Source organism: Geotrypetes seraphini, chromosome 1, assembly GCF_902459505.1.
Source record: "Geotrypetes seraphini chromosome 1, aGeoSer1.1, whole genome shotgun sequence".
Lineage (NCBI taxonomy): Eukaryota > Metazoa > Chordata > Amphibia > Gymnophiona > Dermophiidae > Geotrypetes > Geotrypetes seraphini.
Window position 1 is genome coordinate 276,754,122 of NC_047084.1, and position 20,360 is coordinate 276,774,481.

Genomic DNA, 20,360 nt, shown 5'->3' on the forward strand with positions numbered 1-20,360 from the left:
ACAAAGGCATAAATAATGTAACACCTTTAAATTATTTGGGGTAGGACAGTGGTCTCAAACACGTGGCCCGGGGGCCACATGCAGCCCGCCAGGTACTATTTTGAGGCCCTCGGTATGTTTATCATAATCACAAAAGTAAAACAAAGCAGGTCTCTTTAGCTATAAATTACAATATTCTTATTAAGACTTAGCCAAAAGGAAAGATTTATAAACGATAAAGAGTTTTATGTCATGCAAAATTGTCATTTCTTTAATAAGACATTAACTATTTTTTCTGAGCCCCTCCAAGTACCTAGAATCCCAAAATGTGGCCCTGCAAAGGGTTTGAGTTTGAGACCACTGGGGTAGGATGAGATTACAGGTATGCCAGTATGATTTAGGACAATAAGCAAACCAGAATGAAAGCTTGCAGAAGTAAAGACAACTGAGATTATTGTAAATTACAATAAAGTATGAGCTTTGTAATGATAGGAAGAGAAATGTTAGAAATTAATTTTGAGACAAAAAGAACAAGTATAGTAAGTTGTTTCTCAAAGACAGTGGTTTCCAAACCTGTCCTGGAGGACCACCAGTAAGTCAGGTTTTCAAGATAGCCCTAATGAATATGCATGGAGAAGATTTGCATGCCCGTCACCTTCATTATATGCAAATCTCTCTCTTACATATTCATTAGGGTTAGCCCTAAAACCTGACTGGCTGGTGGTCCTCCAGAACAGGGTTGGGAACCACTGCTCTAAGAGACCATGTGATTTGTTTTACTATTGTGTTATCCAACACTGTTAAACAGCAGATGGAATGTCTTGAAAGTCTAACTTCAGAGTGAAGAGATAGGAGAGAAGGGCCATTTACACTCCCAGACACAAATACTGAATTTTATTTACCATCTTTGATTAATAAATCTAATATTGGACATTACATTATAGAATTTGCACCAAAGACTATAAACAGTGTCCCAATTTTAGGCAGCAGTAGGTGTCCTACCGCTGTCTAACCAGCCAATTGGGATGCACGTTTTTTGAAAAAAAACCTATCCGAGGCACTTCTGGGCGTGGTTTCAGCCAGAAGTGGTCCTGGGATAGTTTAAGTGGCCGATGAGCTGATCGCTGCAGCAATCAGCTGAGCGGCTGTAGTAGGGAACCCCTGAACCACACCATAAGTCGGCCAGCAAGAGTATACTTAAATATAGCAAATAAATATGAAAGCACTATTTATGTCTTGTTTCTTTTCACAGCCACCCTTCTTTACATGTCCAAATAATTTTAGCACAACCTTTTTATTTTTTATTCTATTGTAAATTAGGTATCCTATTATAACAAGGTGTGTCAGTTTTAGGAGGTAGATCTTTATTTTTTTTCAAACTTTACAAACTATCAGTGAGCAAATTATGCAGTGTTACATGCTGAATCTGAAGCTGTCTTCAGAAACTGCTTAAAGTGAGTCTTACATACATCAAATCACAGTTGAAATATGTAGAAACTAAGGGGTCCTTTTATCAAGCTGCGGTAGGGGTTTAACGCACATAATACCACGCGTTAAACCGCCTGCCGCGCTATCTGCCAACGCCTGCATTGAGCAGGCATTAGTTTTTTAGCCGGCCGCGGGGGTTAGTGCATGATGAAATGTCCGACGCACTAACCCCGCTAGCGCGGCTTGATAAAAGGACCCCTAAGTAATATTTATTAGAAACATACAAATAGTCTGAACTACATCTGTGGCCACATAATTGTCTTTAAAATTTCATTTATGCAGCTAATTCTTGTATTTAACAAAATCCAGCAAAGAGGTCATATCTTATTTGCTTCCGTTTTGGCTCATGAGCTCCCTGTCGACCATCTGACCCCTAATATAATGTTCCTTCCTGTTCTGATTGTACATATAGCCAGTTGTCATTTTTATATATCTTTCTATAGGCTGAGTGTGTGATGGCCGGTCTGGAACCAGAATGGGTTTACTCTGAAATGCCTTGATCTCTGCTATTATCATGGTACAGGTAAGAGGAGGTTCAGAGACTCCGGAGCTCCAGTCAAGTAATTGGGTGAGTAGAATTGCTTCAGTGCTGATGGATGGTGTTTTCCTGGGTCTCACCCTGCTGTCTCCAAGTTGTGCTTTCTCATCTCCTTCACCTCTGACCTTCAATATCTTCTTCACTGCATCTCTTTCTCTCCTGTTCCTCTTCATTGCACAATATAGTTTGCAGACTCACTATAATCATACCAAGCTGACCTTCTTTCAACAGTTGCAGCTGGAAAAGGAGATGCCTGCGACCTTGTGTCCAATTGCTATTTATTTTTCTATTGAACCAGTTTTATCATGTAAACCTGAACACAGAATTCTATAATCATTGTTAAGTTTTCCAGATTCTTTCGTTTCAGATTATGCTTGGAAATCCATGACTCCAGTTAACATTGGAAGTTTATGTGGGTGCACTGTCTGTTTGCAACCTCTTAATCATTTGGATTTTGGGCGATTTTTATATTGTTTTTTAATATATAAAGACAGCCAACTTCAGAACCTCACCTTGATAAAACTCCAGCTTGGATTATTAATAAGCAGGGAATCAAATTTTAACTTTGGAATATCAAAATCCTTGTACTTTATGGAAGATTTAAGTATCAAGAATTGCACTTTAAGCAAATATTTTCTCTTAAACTAGCAGGGGGATAAAAATACACATCTCCCTCGTTATTCGCGGGGGATAGGGGCAGAGCCGGACTGTGAATAGGGAAATACCGTGAAAATCCGGCTCTGACCCACCCCCGCCTCCCTCCCGCCTTCCCCGGCATCCCGGCCTTACCTGGTGGTCTAGCGGGCTTTCGGGGCAGGTGCAATCTTCCTATGCTCCTGCCCCGTGCAGATCGCCAATAGGAAATGACTGCCGTGAGTTCCCGTAGTCTCTCGAGACTACGGCGGGAGCTCACGGCAGCCACTTAGGTGCTCATTTTTAAAGCACTTGATATGTCCAAGTGTTTTAAAAATTACAATAGGTTTCTATGGTACTTTGAGTGTCCAACTGCTTTGACAATGAGTCCCCTAATCTCTCAAACCTTAACAACTTTAACACCTGAACATATAATTTGTGCAGATTTCTGATATCCAAGTTCCCTCTCAAATACTGCTGAAAAGCAAAAATATTAGATGGCATAGTTTTTATCAAAATGTGTATTCATCATCTCCAGTCGCTTCTTAGAGCAGTGTTTCTCAACAAGCGGTACGCTTACCCTTAAGGTTATGTGAGCTGCTTCTTGGAGGTACACGCACTGGCCGCCGCCACTGAGAATCCCATGTCCTCCTTATTCTCCTTATTGCCTGCCTGCCCCCCCCCCCTTCTCCCACCAAAGCCACTGTCACCACCGGGGATCCCATGTCCTCCTTCCTACCTGCCCCCCTCCAAAGAAGCCGACCCAGAAGGCTTCCCTCTGATGTCAGAGCTGATGTTGGAGGAAAGCCTTCTGGGTCAGCAGGAATCCCAGTTACCTCCTTCCAGGTGGGCTGTTCCTTCCTGTCTTCAGCAGCACTTGTTGCAAGGATGCATTAGAGGCTCTTTCACACTGCTCGTGGCTCACCCAGAAACCTTCTCTCAGACGTTGGAGCTGATGTCAGAGGGAAGGCTTGTGGGTCAGCCAACTGCAGCATGTGAACTGCTGCCTGAGTGTCCCTGCAACAAGTGCCACTGAAGATAGAAGGAGCAGCCCAGCTGGATAGCTCTGAAGGAAGCAAGTGTGGCTTGAGCAAGTAAGCGAGAGAGGGGACATGATCTGGGAAAAAGGGAGAAAGGAGGGGGGAGGGAAGGAGCCACTGGATCATGGAGGGGCACGAATATGGGACACAGAAGGGAGGGAGGAAGGAGGCACTTAACTTGGGACATAGGAGGGAGGGAATAGAAAGGGAGAATTGTTGGGCATGAGTGTGTGAGTGAGAGGGAAAGATATGGTGCACATGGGGAAAGGAAGAAAGAGGAAAATTGGGCATATATATATATATAGAGAGAGAGAGGAGTGAGGTAGAGATGTATGGGGAATAGAAGGATGAGAGGCAGAAATGTTAGATATGGTGGTAGAGAGGGAACAGAGAGAGAGACTGAAGGGGATACAAGGGGGAGGAATGTTGGACATAGTGATGGAGGGAGAAATGTGGCATTGTGCTGGAGAGGGGTGATAGAAGGAGAAATGGACATGGGCCTGATGAGCAGTGGTGAAAAGTGCTGCACATGATCTGGGGGGGATGAGAGAGGGAGAAATGTTGGATGTGGCAGTAGAGGGAGTGAGAGAGATGCATTCTGGATCTCTCTCTCTCTGTTTCCCCACTCCCTTTGCAGCAAGGGAGGGAATGAGAGAAGGACAGTAAGAGAAAGAGAGGGAGACATGTTGCCAATGGGGGTGGAGGAGAGAGGAAGAAAAGTTGGACTCAAGTTTAAAGTTTATTTGGGTCTTGATATACCACTTTTATAAGCAAAGCGGTTTCCAATTTATACTCATGGAGGGACAGAGAGAGATATTGGTAAAGTCATCTGCCTTGACCTCTTTGAAAAAAACCTCCAAATATAAATGATAAAATTTTCTCTGCGTACAGTGTGTTTTGTGGGTGGGGGGTTAATTTTGTTGTCACCATTATGTATAAAAAAAGATTATATTGTGTGTATATGAAAAATTTATGGAAGAAATTGCATTACAATTAGTACTATTATTATGGGGGTGAAGTCAGGGATGGAGCCTGGGCGGGGGTACTCGAAAGAATATTTGCCAGACTTAGGGGTACTTGGCTTGAAGAAGTTGAGAAACTCTGGTTTAGAGGACTAGCGATGCATATAAATTGTGGAGATGCAAAATCTGAACATGCTTTAAGTGGAAAAATTAGAGGGCATGAATAAACCTCTTTTACGTTGTAGAGTTAGTCAAGGCTTGGGTGTGGTTAGTACTGCAGTGGGTGTACAAGTGAATTATATACATATTTAACAGCTACCCAAATGTTTTCCACCACTCATGCAACAAGATCTCAAAATAATTTTATAAAGTTTATAACAGCAACAACGACAGTGGCAGAACACATTTCCTAGAAGGCAAAATGTTCATATTAAATAATTTAATCAGCAATTGTGTGGCAAATCCTAGGCTTAAAGAACCTAAACTACTTCACAATTGGGATAATACCATCTGTTTTACTCAGAACTGCAAGTTTTTCTGGTATATAAGCTGAGATTTTTCTACTGTTTTACTTCAACCACTTTTTTCTGGGACCTAACCGAACTTGGACTCTTGGATGCTAATAGGCTGGTTTTACCTGGTCCACAGCAAGCTGTTATGAAGTTTTATTAAAAAAAAAAAAAAAAAAATTAGCTCCCAAATTATGGAATGACCTTCCTGCACATATTCATGTAAAGCAGTCCCACAAGAAGTTCAAAAGCTTACTTACGACATTCTTTGGAGAACGACTGTCGAGTCGGCTTATCTGATCCCATGCTTGTTTTTACCCAGTATATATGCTACGGTTGATTTGTGTGAATGTGTCTTTTCTACTTTAATAATTTGGTTTTCCTTTCTATACTATGATGTCTTACCATATATACATGAATATAAACTGCAGTGGTTGGAGCTACAGCTTTAGCTCCCTGGGGTTGTGGGTTCAAACCTCGCGCTGCTCCTTGTGACCCTGGGCAAGTCACTCAGTCCTCCATAGCCTCAGGTACATTAGGTAGATTGTAAGCCCTCCGGGACAGATAGGGAAAATACTTGAGCACCTGATTGTAAAACCGCTTAGATAATCTTGATTGGCATTATATAAAAACCTAATAAACGTGAAAAAGGGGAAAAAAGGTTAACTGAAATATAAACAGAGGGCTTATATTCAAGTGCCCTGCCCTACCAGACTCTGCACCAAGCCCCTCCTCCCTCCCCTGCCAGGCTCTGTACCCTGTACCCATTACCACCCTCCATCCCCCGATGACTTGCAGGGACCTAGTTGAACTTGTTTTTAAATTTGATTTTCAAACACTTTAAATAAAATTAGTTTGAAACAGTGTACTCTTCAGACTGATGTACTCGCCTATAAGATTTCCCACATGCTTTAGGACTTTTTGGCATGAACGTTTGCTACCACCCCAGACAAAGAAAGAAAATGCAGCACAGACTGAACACCTCGTTTTGCTCTCACAAAGATGCTAATGCACTTAACGGTGAAAATTCCTGCAAAAGAGGGTTCATGAGCTAAACATCCTTAAAATTGGGAAAGAGGTTTCCAGGGAAGCTCCGTTTTATCGGAGTAAAACTTTCACAAACTATAAGGAAAACTTTAAATCAAAATTCAAAATTACTACTACTACTTATCATTTTTATAGGGCTACTAGATGTATACAGTGCTGTATATTAATTTCATAAATTAATAAACTGTTGCAATGCCAGGTCATGATGTTAGATCCAAACAGACCGGGGATTTTGAATTACAGTCCACTCGAGGGGGGGCAATACTTTCAAAATAGAACAAAACACAAAAGACCCCCCCCCTCTCATCAATACGGGGCAAGTTTCTCAAATAATATCATCATATAACATTTAAAAGCTTTTAAATATTTAATTGTGCTCATAAGCTCTTCAGCGAGGCACCACAGCAGCGGTACAATGTCAGTGGAAAAGTGCTTGAATTTTAATCATAACACATTGCATGGAAGAAGGATTCTTGCTTCTACTGGAGTGGCAAATGTTATGGCTCTACAAAGGCTGTTTAACAATAGAACACTTATCTGAAAAGGTCAGTTCACGGCTCCAACACAGTCTGTGTTTCGCTACGCTACATCAGGAAGCCGGAAGGATAAGCTTTTTATATTGATTTTATTTGCAGTGCCTGAGTCCTTTGGTCTACACACTTGATGTTGAAAAAAGACGTCTGTGTATTGTGTTCAGAAGAGAAAGAAATGCATTTCTGATTTTATTTCTCCAGTGCTGAAGTACATGCTGGCCCTTGCTGTGGCTGGTGGGAATCCTCAAGCACCACCAGCTGAGGTCCTCCTCTAAGGCAACCAGAATGTCCCTCCACCCAAGCCTAGCAGTTGCTAGCAGCATCCCTGAGCCACTGAGGTGCCAGCATCTGTGACTCAGAGACGCTACTGCTGCCTGCCAAGCTTGGCAAAAGGGACCCCCGGCCACTTTCAGAGGAAGTCCAAAGCTGACATAGCTCGAGGTCCTCATCAGCTGGAGTATTTATAATTTATATTTACATTAAAGGCTCAGAGACCCATTTACAAAGTATGTATTGCTCTAAATTAATATTTCCAAATTAATAAAGTGTCTTTCCTGCCTATTTTTGGGAAAGGGGAGGGAATTGGGGAAGGAGATTACTTGCGGGGATGGATTCAATTTCAGAAGACGAGCGGGGAAGGGTTTCATTTAAGTCCCCACACAACTCTCTAGTCCGAAACCCATGAGCAGCGGTAGCACTCTTCAAGGTTTCAGCTCACAGGTTTCAAACTTATGCCAATTTTAAACCCTTTCTTCTACCTATTACCCAGGGCTTAGATTCTGCAGAACAATTTGGAATAATGTTCCTCTTTTTATTCTGGGCCCTGACGAAGGTGAAGCTGAGCTAACAAGTGTCCACTAGTTTTGACTCCTTTGTGGAAATAAAGCAGAGCTGCTGGGGGGGGGGGGGGAGGGGTATGGACCATTTCCAACCTCTAGCTCCCAGAGGAAGTAGTGCAAAGTTGAGGTAGAAGTGCTGGAGATGTTTTCCCTCACTCTAACAATGTGGTCTTGATTTTTGCATGATTTCCAAGCACAATTGAGGATGGACTGGGATGGAGACTAGACAAGGCTGTCAGGCTCACAGCATCTTCTGCTACTTAGTGTGTCAGTTTCCTAGCCCAACTGCTTATTATATTAGTTTTTCAGTCTCCTTTCGCCTTTGCCCTTGGTGACCATGATGGTAGAGAGAGAAAATGAATGAAGGAATCTGAGTGAGGAAGAAAGGCAGTGAAAGTGATGTCAGGAAGAGAAAGTAAAGCACTGATGAGGAGATTCAAGAGATTGCAAGATATCTGATCAGAGGGGGGATGGGAAAGAGTACAGTGAGGGAGAAAGAGATAGAATAAGTGAATAAAACTATCTGCAGTACTACTTCCTTGGCCTCTTAATCCCCATCCCCTCCCCACACCCACCCCCACACCCACCCACACTCACATACATGCAAAGAAGGCAAATTGGCCTTGTTTTTGAATTCCAGGTCTCTACAATTCAAAGAATAAGAGGGAAAAAAATATATAGGTTTGGGTCATACATTAGCTATTCCACCTTTCTGTAATACAACCATCGCAGTTCAGCCAGCCCACTCACCCCCTAGACAGAGAAGAACCAGCTGATTCTAGCATGAAGAGGAGGCCTGGGTCATACTGGCCAATGAAGAACAGGAGGACATTTGCTGAAGAAGAAGGGATTAGTGGCCAACCATCATGAAGGATTGAGGACCATCAGGGACTGGGGGGTGGGGGCTTACTCTTGTAGGCTTAAGATGGAGGACCAGGATCAAAAGAACAGGAGGGGAGGGTGACAAAGAAAGAAAAGGGCCCAGTGGTTAGAACTACAGCTGCAGCACCCTGAGGTTGTGGGTTCAAATCCCATACCACTCCTTGTGACCCTGGGCAGGACACAGAGGGAAAAATGCTTGAGTACCTGAATGTAAACCACTTAGACTATAAGTGGTATATAAATGTCACAAATAAGATAAATAAATAAATAAAATACCCTCCTCCTCCAGCTTACTCCAATGATCCTCCATCTCTAGGCATCCTTCACCCACTAGTGTTCTATGACAATAAGGAGGAAGGAGAAGGCGCGTGAAGAGGTTTAGGTGTGTGTGTTTAGGTTTTTCAGCAATAAACTGAAGAAACTTGTGGTTACCCAACTGTTAAATCAAACACTCAAAACCATTAGTAAAAACCAAAATGACACTGAAGGTATTTCATATACAAAGGAACAAGCCTCAGATTAGTTTTTACTAGTGGTTCATATCCACTGCATGATCAACTTTTCTTCTGCATTTTCACTTCCTTTTTGTCTAAAAATAAAGCCTTGGCACAAAAAAACATACATGTGTTAAACCACTGGCTAATTCATGTGTATTTCACAACTTTCACTTTTTCTCCTTTCTTCACCACTTTTTCTCCTTTTTTCTCTCTTTTTTCCCTTTTTCTCCTTACCTGTGGCTTTTCATATCTCTCTTTATACCTTCCTCTTTCTTCAGTTCAGGTTCTACAATGCAGGAAATGTTACACTTGAGATTTTCTGCATTAACATCCTGTATGGTTGCTACCTTGTTACAAAACCTGTTCTTTCAATCAAATAGCTTTTGAAGTTTGTTCACGCAGCTACATGTTTTGCGCTCTTTTATTGTCTTGTGTAAATAATATGCTGTAGTTTTTTTAGAGTTTCTCTCCTGATGAAATATGGTATTCTGATGATCCTATTTCCATATTTTTACTACACAGCTTTGTTTTATCCCAGACCTGTCATCTGTGAACATATACGCCACGGGTTTGGTTTCATTTTTATGAATTTGCATATACATTATCATATGTTTTGTTTGTCACATATACATATCTTTGACATATTTATCATTCGTTGTATTTATATGTATTTATTTATTAGATAGATTATGAGCCCACCGGGACAGATAGAGAAAATGCTTGAGTACCTGATTGTAAAAACCGCTTAGATAACCTTGATAGGCGGTATATAAAATCATAATAAACTAAACTAAACTAAAACTTGAGGTATTGATTTATTTGTATGACTTAAAAATTTTTTTTTTATATGATGTGATTTAAAATGTTGTGTTATGTTTTTATGTTTAGTGACCCCTGATACAGGTGTTCCTCAGACGCCGAAACACAGTGCTGTGTCGGGTCCACAGCTTCTGCTTGTGTCCTTTTCTGAAATAAACAAGTTGGTTTTACATCAGTGATCTTCAGTGGAGTGTTCATTGTCCGTTCCCACTTCCTTTTGTACTGTTTTATACCTGTGGGTTCTCTGTCCTGTTGGACTTTTTTGGTGTTTACTAGAAATATCACCAACGCCAGCATTACAATGAAGTACTAATGTGTTTATTTAATGGACATGATAGTTTATGTTTATTTGTATTGCTGCTGCTACTACTATTATTTAACATTTCTACAGTGCTAAAGGGCATATGCAGCGCTGTACATTTTGACATTAAATAGACTGTCTCAGACAGTCTATTTTCCTACGCTCCTGTCCCAGGCAAGTTGCTAAGTAAAATGGCTACCGCAAATTCTCCTGTGGTCTGGCGAAATTTGTCACATGAACTCACGGTAGCCATTTTAGATAGCGGCTCACATAGAGTAGGAGCATAGGAAGATCACTCCTACCCTGGTTCATCGCTGGACTACCAGGGCATTCAAGGTAGGCTTTCTAGAGGTCTGGGAGGTGGGATGTTTTAGAGTTGGCTGGGACAGGAGGTGGGAGGGATTCCTCCTGTCCCGGCTCACTGCTAAACCACCAAGGCTTACGGCAAGCCTGGAGAAAGGCCTGCAAGTCATCGGGGGGTGGAGGGAGGGAATGGGTATAGGGTACCGAGCCTGGTAGGGCAGGGCAATTAAATATAAGCCCTCTATTTATATTTCAGTTAACCTTTTCCCCCCTTTTAAGGAGAGAAAAAAAAAGGTTACCTTGGTTTATATTCAGATCGGTTTATATTCATGTATATATTGTAAGACATCATAGTATAGAAAGGAAAACCAAATTATAAACTAGAAAAGACACATTCACACAGATCAACCGTAGCTTACATACTGGGTAAAAACAAGCATGGGATCAGGTAAGCCGACTCGACAGTTGTTCTCCAAAGAATGTCGTAAGTAAGCTTTTGAACTTCTTGTGGGACTGTTTTTACATGAATATGTGCAGGAAGGTCATTCCATAATTTGGGAGCTAAATTTTTTTCTTATAAAACTTCATAACAGCTTGCTTTGGACCAGGTAAAAACAGCCTATTAGCATCCAAGAGTCCAAGATGGAGAACAGGGAATAGTTAGAAAAGATAAGTAGGATGGAGTGCGTAAAATGTTTGCCTTGTGTGCAAAGCATAAGATTTAAAATCAACCAGGAAAATTAATGAGAAGCCAATGAGGTCACTGGAATAAAGGTGAAAGTTGAATATATTTACAGGCCCTACATAGTCTTGTGGTGGTATTTTGGAGTGTCTGAAGGCATTTAATATGATGTTTAGATATACCTGCATAAACTGAATTGCAGTAATCCAGATGAGACACGAATGAGAGTTTGAAAAATAGCAAAGTACAGATAATTATGTAAATAAAGTTTGTAAATAAGGAAAAAAAAAAACCTCACTCTCACCATGACCCCAACTTGATCTGAAACAGTCAGCTCTGAATTAATAAGAATCCCCAGGTATCCTATTGAACCAGTTCACTGGTTTAGAAGCTCAAGAAGAGATAGTTTAATTTGTGGTTAGGAAGTAACACTTAAACCATCAAACAAGTTACTCGATGATGAAGCCAATATGCTAGGGATTTCAGGCAGTCATGTAATGGTTGCAGATTAATACTGAACAGAGAAGTCAGGAAAATTAATAAGATGTCAACATAGAAAAACCATTTTAATATCATAAGACTGAAGAGTGAAGCTACAGAGGCTCAGATAAAGACTGAAAAGTAGAGGGAATCAAACTCTGTGGAACTTCAAGAGGCGCAAAACAGGATAATGAAGTGGTGCCAGAGGAAAGTGAAAAAAAAAAACCCAACTGCTGCCTGACAGCTTCCCTGATGCAACGGAAGTGAAGGAACCCCCGTGAAACGCTGGCCGCGTCGGTTGGTTAGAATTCAGCAGTGGCGAACTCCTAGAAAGCTGAAAAAAAAGCACTTCAAGAACAAACTGGAGAAGAATTAAAGATAGTTTCAGCATTTGATATAATGTTTTAAGAAAAAAAGATACAAGTGTATGAACTCTAAATGGTTGAAGAACTGCTGGTTTTGAAATCATCGATAGTTTTGAGGCCAAGTCAAGTTTTCACTACAGTGTTGAGATGAAATGAATGTCATAAATGATTAAGAGGGCATTGAGTTTTAAAGGATAGATAAGAATGAGAATATTAAAAAAAAAGAAAAGAAAAATAAACTGAAGGATTTTTTTTTTTGCCTATGATATGAGCAGGAGCAAGTGACAGTCACAAATGAAACCCGAATTGGGTAGAAAGCTCCATATTCTGAGGCTTTTTTTTATACCCTGTCAACAAGACTGTACACGGTTATAGACTTTTATGCCAGTTATTCAATTTGATTTAAAAGATTAAAAACAGCTTTAAAAAATAAGAGGAGTTTGTAAAGAAATTGTAGGTCGCAAAACATCATGATTCAATAGTGGGGGATTTGGGTTTCTATGCTATTGAAGATACTTTTGGACCACATGGTCAGATTATATATTGGTTTATGAAGTTAGAGGAAGTTATCATACAGGTTTGCCTTTCCAAGAAGGAGTTAAACCAACCTTTAAATCATCCCAGATAAAACTATATCTGAAAGATGCTTTAATAAGAGTTTCATGATATATTAAACTTAATGTGGCGGAAAGATCTACTGAAACTACCAAATCGATAATCCATGATTTAGAATTGAATGCAGCTTCAGGGGTCAGAGGTGAAGCATAGGTGAACACAAGCACAAAGTGGTGGCCTTGGACAACAGTGGTAGAAAAATATATTTGTATACTTTCAGAGTTAGAACTAAAGAATTACTGGTTAGAGAGAAAACTGAACTACCTGCAGAGGCTAAAAAATGACTAAGCCTTCCTGATGATAAGAGACATAGGGCTCCTTTTACGAAGCCGCGTTAGCAGCTTTATCGCACCCGACTTTATATCACGCGCTAACCCCCCACGTTAGCTGAAAAACTACCGCCTGCTCAAGAGGAGGCGGTAGCGGCTAGCAGTTTAGCACGCGCTATTACACATGTTAAACCGCTAACACGGCTTCGTAAAAGGAGCCCATAGGCTTTACAAACTGATTTACAATGTTTAATTTAAAACATTTTTTGTTGTCGGCATATTATAGCCATCAGGTCTACAATATATGCAAAAAAAACCACAAAAGAGTTCCAACTGCTCCTCTCGTTCAAACTCCTAAAGTGACTGACTTTACATCTTCTGTACTAGCCCTGGTTGTCTGACACCCATAAAGAAATGCTATCGGTAAATGTGCATCTTCAGGCCAGATAAAAATTGGTCTATACAAGAGTTCTGGATACCCAAGTGACTAGTGGGCATTACTTTTGTAAATTTGTTGAGGGGTTAAATATACAGACTAGTTTATAAAACACATACAAAAGGCAACCTTCCCAGGACAGCAAAGGTAGATTCAAAACAGATTTCCATAAATAATCATCTAGTTTCACAGATAGGGTAAGAAGGCATGAAAAAAAAATCTTGTTATAGTAATTTCCAATCAAAAATCAACAGGAGATTAAAATACTATACTCAGTTTTGCAACCAGCTCTGTGCACAACTGGGAAAGATCTTTCTTTGTTCCTGCAAAAAAGGTACAGACTGGTCCATCACCTCAGAACCATTTCCGGACCAGTTACATTTCAGAGAACAAAAGAATAAAAAAACCTCGGGTGATGTTTCCCTCTTTATCAAAATAAATCTGGAAATTAAAAAAAAGAAAAACCCCAGAAAGAAACCCTTAAACATCCAACTATACATATGTCTGACAGATAAGCCATAAGGTTTCTATACAGCCCAGAGTGTTCTGGATCAAGACACCATATGAAAACAGAAAAAATGTATATTACTGCTATCACCACCACACAAAAGATTCCACTGCACGATCGTGCGCACAAGCCGGAAAGCAGAAAACAATCACTATGCAGAGAACTATGCATAGGTAGGTTTGCAATAGTCAAGGCAGAGAGCACTTGGGGTAACGACAGAGAAAGAAGGAACAGTTGTTGCTGTCCATAGCAAGAGTGCAGCAAGGCCAGCACCACATCAACAAGCAGTTCCATGATTCTTTGGAAAACCTGGATGCAAGCAAATATTAGAACCTTGCAGGATGTGACGTGTCAAGGACGATTGGTGACCTTTCAGACTTTACAACAGAAATTTGAATTGCCATTCTCTCAGTGTTTTAAATGGCTGAAATTCCAGCAAGCTATTACAGCCCAGCTTCTCATCGCTTAGTGCTCTGAAAGAGCAACCAAGTTTACCTATGTTTTACTGTGGGGTTTCAAGGTCATGAGGCTTCTAGCTGGTATAAGCTTTTATGTTCATATTTACTTAAGAAACCTCTTTCTGGCCTTCAATTTGTTTGGTCTAGAGCAGTGTATCTCAAACTGTGTGCCGGGGCACACTAGTGTGCCTCCTAAGATTCAAAGTGTGCCGCGGCACACTGAGGAGGAAGAGAGGTGCCTGCCAGCTGACTTCCCTACACGGTACGGCGCCAGCGCTGCCTGATTTGTCAAAGACCTGCATGTTTCCCCCTTCTCTCTAGTGTCCTCCAGCTTCCCCCCTGGCCTCCCGGTCTCACATTTAAAGCTAATTACTGGTAGATAAAATGATTTTATTTTCAATATAGTGATTGAAATGTGTCAGTTTTGAGAATTTATATCTGCTTTGTATATGAAAAATGAATGGCAAAAATGGCATTACAATTAGTAAAGGGGATGAGATCTGGAGGCAGAGCTTGGGTGGGCCTAGGGAGGTCTGTGGTTGGGGTACTCAGTTGATATTTGTTAGACTTAAGGGGGTACTTAGCTTGAAGTAGTTGAGAAACACTGCTGTAGGCAATCAGCTGGCACCAGCGCCTCTCCTTCTCTCCAGCTCTCTTCACTGCTGGCACCCCCTACTGGCGTCTCAGGGCCCATCTCGAGGGCCTCTGCACATGCATGGACGTCAATGTGATGATGTCACGCATATGCGTGATGCCATCACGGCGATGTCCGCACACTTCTGGGTGCTTCAAGCCATGGCCACTACCTTTAGTGTGCCCCGGCTTTGAGAAAGTTTGAGAGACACCGGTCTAGATAATTGCAATGTACTGTTTCATCTGAAAATTGGAAGAAGATATAGTCTCAAAGGATACGATGTACGGCTTCAGCATCTTTACTCTTTATTTTGTGCTTCATAGAACATTGTGGACACCAGTTAAATTACAAAAATTGGATGCTACCAGATTTAATGCATGTTGGAGTTGTGAGAAGGAGGTGGGTATACTAGAACATCTTTTGGCAAGAAGTTTGTAATAAAATACAATGTATATTGGAGGTTTGTATACCTTTCTCATATGGCACAGACTCTAAGCATTGCTAACACTTAAGAGCCCTGAAGAAATGATTGGCAGATCATGAAACATTGGCCATCGTCAGCTTTTATTGATTCAGTGAGGAAGCAGCAGCCACGTTAAGGCTAAGTTAAGTGCTGCCTGTTTTTTGTATTATTATACTTAGCATAATACAGGGGTTGTTTTGCCAATGATAGAATGCTGGAAGTGAGTTAAAGAGCAATTTAAGCTCCCCTTCATAGATCCAGAGCAACATTTGCCCTGCAGCTTCTGAGGCGTTTCCCCCTATTCAACTATATTTGTTTGAAAATGAAGTCTAGTGTTGACAAGAGGTTAAGATATTGAGCATTTTTGCCACCAGTGCAAATTTAACTGGAGATATACCATTTGATTTATTTGAACGGTGATATGTGGAACACGCGTTGCTTCAGTAACCTTATTGACGGTTTAAAAAAAATAAATTATTCATTATATTGTCAGGAGTGGCGTGACAGTTAATAGTCAAAAACTGGAAAGATTTCACTCTTTTGAACTTTCAGTTTTGGTGGGAAACAGTATGACTTTATTATCGATATAAAGCTAATTTAGCTGAAAGATCTGAGAATATGGCCTCCTTTGTAGAAGTATGGGGCCCTTTAGAAGGTTTTGTTAAGCAATGTATATGACTGTATGAATGACCTGCCAGACAAATGGGGGGGGGAGGGGGGTTTGGGTAAGGGAGGGATGGGTGGATAAGTTATTGAAGTGTTTTGTTGCTAAGATTTTCTTAATGTATGTATACATATGCTATGATCTATTTGTGAATTGCATTATTCTGTAAAGATGTTAAAATTTAATAAAAATTGAACTAAATAAATAAACAAGGGGGGGGGCTAAGCGAGGGTATACATCATCTGTATGTGTACAGATGTGCAACAAAAATAATGCAAACCAAATAAAATCGTATAATGAATACATCTACGAACATACTGTACATGCACCCTCTCCCTGCCTCTCACCGGGGCTTCATCTCCTCGCTGCCACCGCTATCGTAGAACTCCTGCTCGGCGGCCGGGCCAGGCTCATCGTCTTCCACCGTCACGTCCCCTGCCGGGAAAGCTGCGCCGGTGGCACCGAACCCCAGGCTGTTCCCAGACACGCCCTCCTGTTCCAGCTCTCCCCGGCCGCCACCCAAGACGCTAGGGATATGCCCTGCCGCGGGGGCCGGATCCGCCGCCGCCGCCGCCATCGCCGCCTGCAGCACGAGCACCGCGAACAGGAAGAACCCGAGCGCCCCGCGCCACACACCACGGCCACTCTCCATCGGCGATCCTGCATGGACAGGCGAGCACGATCCCCACCCTGCAGCCACCGCGCTCAGTGCTCCGGAGCCGCCCTTCTAGTTACTGGAGTAGCAGCGTCTCGGCCGTAACCGCCAGCATCACCACCTTCGCTACCGCCATTCCGACATTAAAACAGCAGCTCGCAACCCAAGCCTAGCCGCTAGCACACTGACCGTACAGCTGGCTGTCAAAGCCGTCCGAGCCCACACAGGGACGGCCACGATTGGCTCTGTTGCACGTCACTCTTTGCGGCCTCTCTTCCCCATTGGTGGATTGCCTTCCCGGTTGTCAAATGTTCGAAGGGCCCAATGGGGTAGGGCCTGCGTGTCCTCATCGATTGTCAACATTTGCGTGAATGGTTGTTTAGACGAGGGTTTGGTGGAAGGCCGAACCGGATCGCCGCCAATCAGATAGCAGGATCATACTTAAGCACCGCTTTTTCAATGCGCAGAAATTCGTCGCCTCAGTTCTTTCCTTCTGATTGGCTGAGCTGTTCCTTATCAGGTGACCCTAGAACAATATTTTGATTGGATCAAGGGAAGAGACAAGGAAGTTGTTTTAAAGAGCTGTTTTGGTCTCGTGGGTCTGTAGATGTTACTGATTGGATGTCCCTGGCATTTACTACGTGGCCGATTTTGAGTGTCTCGAACGTAGAGGTGAGGTAATCCCCGGAGTAAAGTGAAAGGAAAAACGCTGCTCATGCGCATTATGTGTATGTATACTTGTTTCTTGTATTATGTAATGCATCGCCCTGCCGTGATAATCGTGAGGGACACTGAGCGAGTTGTTTTGGAAGAGAAGCCGTTGCCACTCTGGTCCTATCGAATTCTTTATGTTATCGTGTAATAACTTCTGTGTTATGTGAATGTGTTCTTCTTTATTTGCATGCCTTCAGGGGTGGGATGCAGGGCTTCGGGGGGGGGGGGGGGGGTGCAGGCCTTCAGAGGGGACAGACCTTAGGGGGAGGGGGGGGCCCTGGTGTAGAATTACACGGAGGGAGGGAGGGAGGGATCCAAAGCTCTGCCCAGTACTGTGTTTAGGTTCCAACTAGGATCATAGTGGTGTAACCATGCTTCATCAACAGTAACTAGTTGTTCCAAAAAGTTGGAAATAGCTCACTGAAAATGCTGCAAAATCAAGTTGGAAGTGTCCACCTTTACTGAAGCTCATGCAAACTACTCAGATTTGACTCCCCAGTCATTAGTAGTTGCATAGAAGCTTCCAATAAACACTTGACATAATTTCTGAAGGCATTCAAACATTTGGGCACCCACTTGACTGACAGCTTCTGCATACCCAACTGCTTGTGGATTATACACCCAACACATTCCCTGGATTTCTGTAGTGTCTCAGCAATTGTTTTAGCCAATATTCAACGATCTGCCAAAATCAGGTCATTGACATGGTCAACAATTTCAGGAGTTAATACCATTTGAGGCCTTCCACACCTTGCTGCATCTTCAATCTCGAAATCTCTATGCTGAAAGTTTGTACACCATTCTTCACTGTGGAGTATGATGGGCATTTGTCACACAGTGTTTGCATCATACATTAAGAACAAAAGAATTGTCCTTGCTGGGTCAGACCAGTGGTCCATCCTGCCCAGCAGTCCGCTCACGCAGCAGCCCTCAGGTCGCCTTTGAAGTTTTCTTCTGCAGGAATAGGAACTTCATGACGTCTCGGAGTTCCACACTTGAAAATTCCACACTTTTTGTAGACATAGTTCAATCAATGATCTGAAGCAGTGTCAAAACATAGCATTATGATTCTGCAAATTGTTACTTTGCAAAATAAAATAACACTCTTTTCAGCTACAGTGGCAAAATAACACTCAGAATTTAGAAAGTTGGTTGGGCCGATAAACTTTTCAGCACCCCCTTGTATTTTTTGTCTTTTATTTGTTCCTTCTAGTTGAAATAAACATAAACTTTAAGCTACAATGTGTTTAAATTGTCACTGTTTATGAAAATGCTTTATGTAATCTCAATCTGACAGTTTAAATGGTGTAGTGGTTAGAGCTACAGCCTCAGCACCCTGAGGTTTTGGGTTCACATTAGGGTTGCGAATAAGATATCTCAATCCGTCCTTTTTCTGGAGCCATATGGTAACCCTAGTTATTCTGATTGTGAACCGTAAATAAGGAATCCACTCCAGCTTTTTAATCTCTCCTACTTAATCAGAGGGCTCTGCTGCCTCCTTCACTTTGTTCCAAAGCAGGCGATAGCCCCCTCTAGAAACACCTGTAAAGAAGAAGTAAGGAGAAACTCCCCAAAGAACAATTCTGTTCTGCTCTGAATTCATAATGGACATGTTAAACACTGCCACTGAACAATTAAACCATGAAAACAAACATGGCAAACAGAAACCTTTCTGGAGCTCAAATAATACCCCAGAAAAATCTATTCTGCATATGCTTAAGGTCTGACTAGCATCCAAATGTCATGTTGGATACACACTTTCTGATTGAGATAGTAGGCCAGTGCAGGACACAAATGACAGGGCAAGGCTCCAAAATGACACACTTATCTACTAGAAAAGATATTAGCAAGATAGAACCTAACCTCTTTTTCTAGTTGAGCCCATGAGCCTAAGGCCCCACCCACAGGAGGAGGTAATGGATGGCGGGTCTGCCGGGCAGACAGGCTTGGGACCTATCAGGCCATCCAACTTCTTTTAGGTAAGGGGGTGAAAGAGGGGGCGGCGGGGTTTTTTGAGGGATCAGCGGTTATGTGGGTTCTGGTGGCCGATCGGGGGTTGTGGGGGGCAGTCATGGGGAGGTGCATTGTGGGCAGGAGTGCCTGGGATCCCTCCTGCCTGTATCTTAGTGGGAGTGGGAGGTAGGGGGGTCACTGGAGCAGGAAGGGTTGGCCTCCCTCATGCCCGGATGGTATCGGGGGAGGAGGGGGGGTTGGGTTCGCAGCAGGATTGGGCATCTCTCCTGCTGTAATGGCATCCCCCACCCACCGCAATTCTAGTTTTCCATGGAGCCGAGAAGTCCTTCTTTGACTTTCTGCGTTTAACTTACTTGCGTCATGCCTTCTCTCACTGCGGTTTGTGTTCTTTTTCTTCACGAATCGCTGTATTTCTTTTATTTCTAGTTAAAAAGAAAAAAATTATTATTATTTCTTCCGTTCGGCTGCTGGGGCAGGCCGCTCGGCTGCAGCCCAGGGGCTTCGACTTTGCGGCAGATGTTTTTCCTCCTATGTCCTGGCCAACAACAGGCTTCAAGAAGTGTAGCCAGTGTTAACGTGTGATTTCTCTCACGGACCCACACAGTAGGTGCCTCAAGTGCCTTGGGTCAGATCATCATCCGAAGTCGTGCGAGCGCTGTGCTATTCTTCAACCTCGAGCTCTTAAACGTCATCTACTTTCAGTGTAGAAGCTCTTCGGGATGGATTCGACTACTTCCTCGACTCCGAAGCCGACCTTGGTCTCACCTTCGACCGAGGTTCCTCCTGCCTCCACTGCTTTGACCTCGAGCCTCATCAGACCTTCTTCGTTTGCAGCGGCTCTTTCCTCGACGACATCTGCTGTATCTTCCCCTGTATCCTCAGGTCAGATAGCTCAGCAGAAAGTTCCAGCGGTGGTGCTTAAGGTACCTAAGACTTCCAAATCAAAGCACATTTCCACTGCCTCTGTGGAACCTCCAGCCATAGCAGGTGGTCCGGTTTCAGACGCAGATCCATCCTTGCCGGCTTCTTTCCAGACCATGTTAGAGAAACAATTCATTCAGTTCCTCACTAAT

At 42.5% G+C, this 20,360-nt stretch overlaps 2 protein-coding genes across 6 annotated transcripts in view; one reads left to right on the forward strand and one right to left on the reverse strand.

The window, feature by feature from the left end:
* Nucleotides 1–17,095, reverse strand: part of EIF2AK3 (eukaryotic translation initiation factor 2 alpha kinase 3) — a 115,493-nt gene extending 98,398 nt beyond the window's left edge. For 2 of the 3 annotated variants that reach the window (XM_033952315.1, XM_033952305.1), the window contains exon 1: nucleotides 16,292–16,782. In XM_033952315.1, coding sequence (XP_033808206.1) covers nucleotides 16,292–16,596 — 305 coding nt within the window. In that variant the 5' untranslated portion in view covers nucleotides 16,597–16,782. The other variant, XM_033952325.1, reaches the window with a different exon arrangement.
* Nucleotides 17,096–17,125: 30 nt separating this feature from the next.
* RPIA (ribose 5-phosphate isomerase A) overlaps nucleotides 17,126–20,360 on the forward strand; it is a 63,350-nt gene continuing 60,115 nt past the window's right edge. Inside the window, exon 1 of one of the 3 annotated variants that reach the window (XM_033952385.1) lies at nucleotides 17,126–17,271. In XM_033952385.1, coding sequence (XP_033808276.1) covers nucleotides 17,221–17,271 — 51 coding nt within the window. In that variant the 5' untranslated portion in view covers nucleotides 17,126–17,220. Of the gene's footprint in view, nucleotides 17,328–20,360 lie in introns of all 3 variants that reach the window. The other 2 variants (XM_033952360.1, XM_033952367.1) reach the window with 2 other exon arrangements.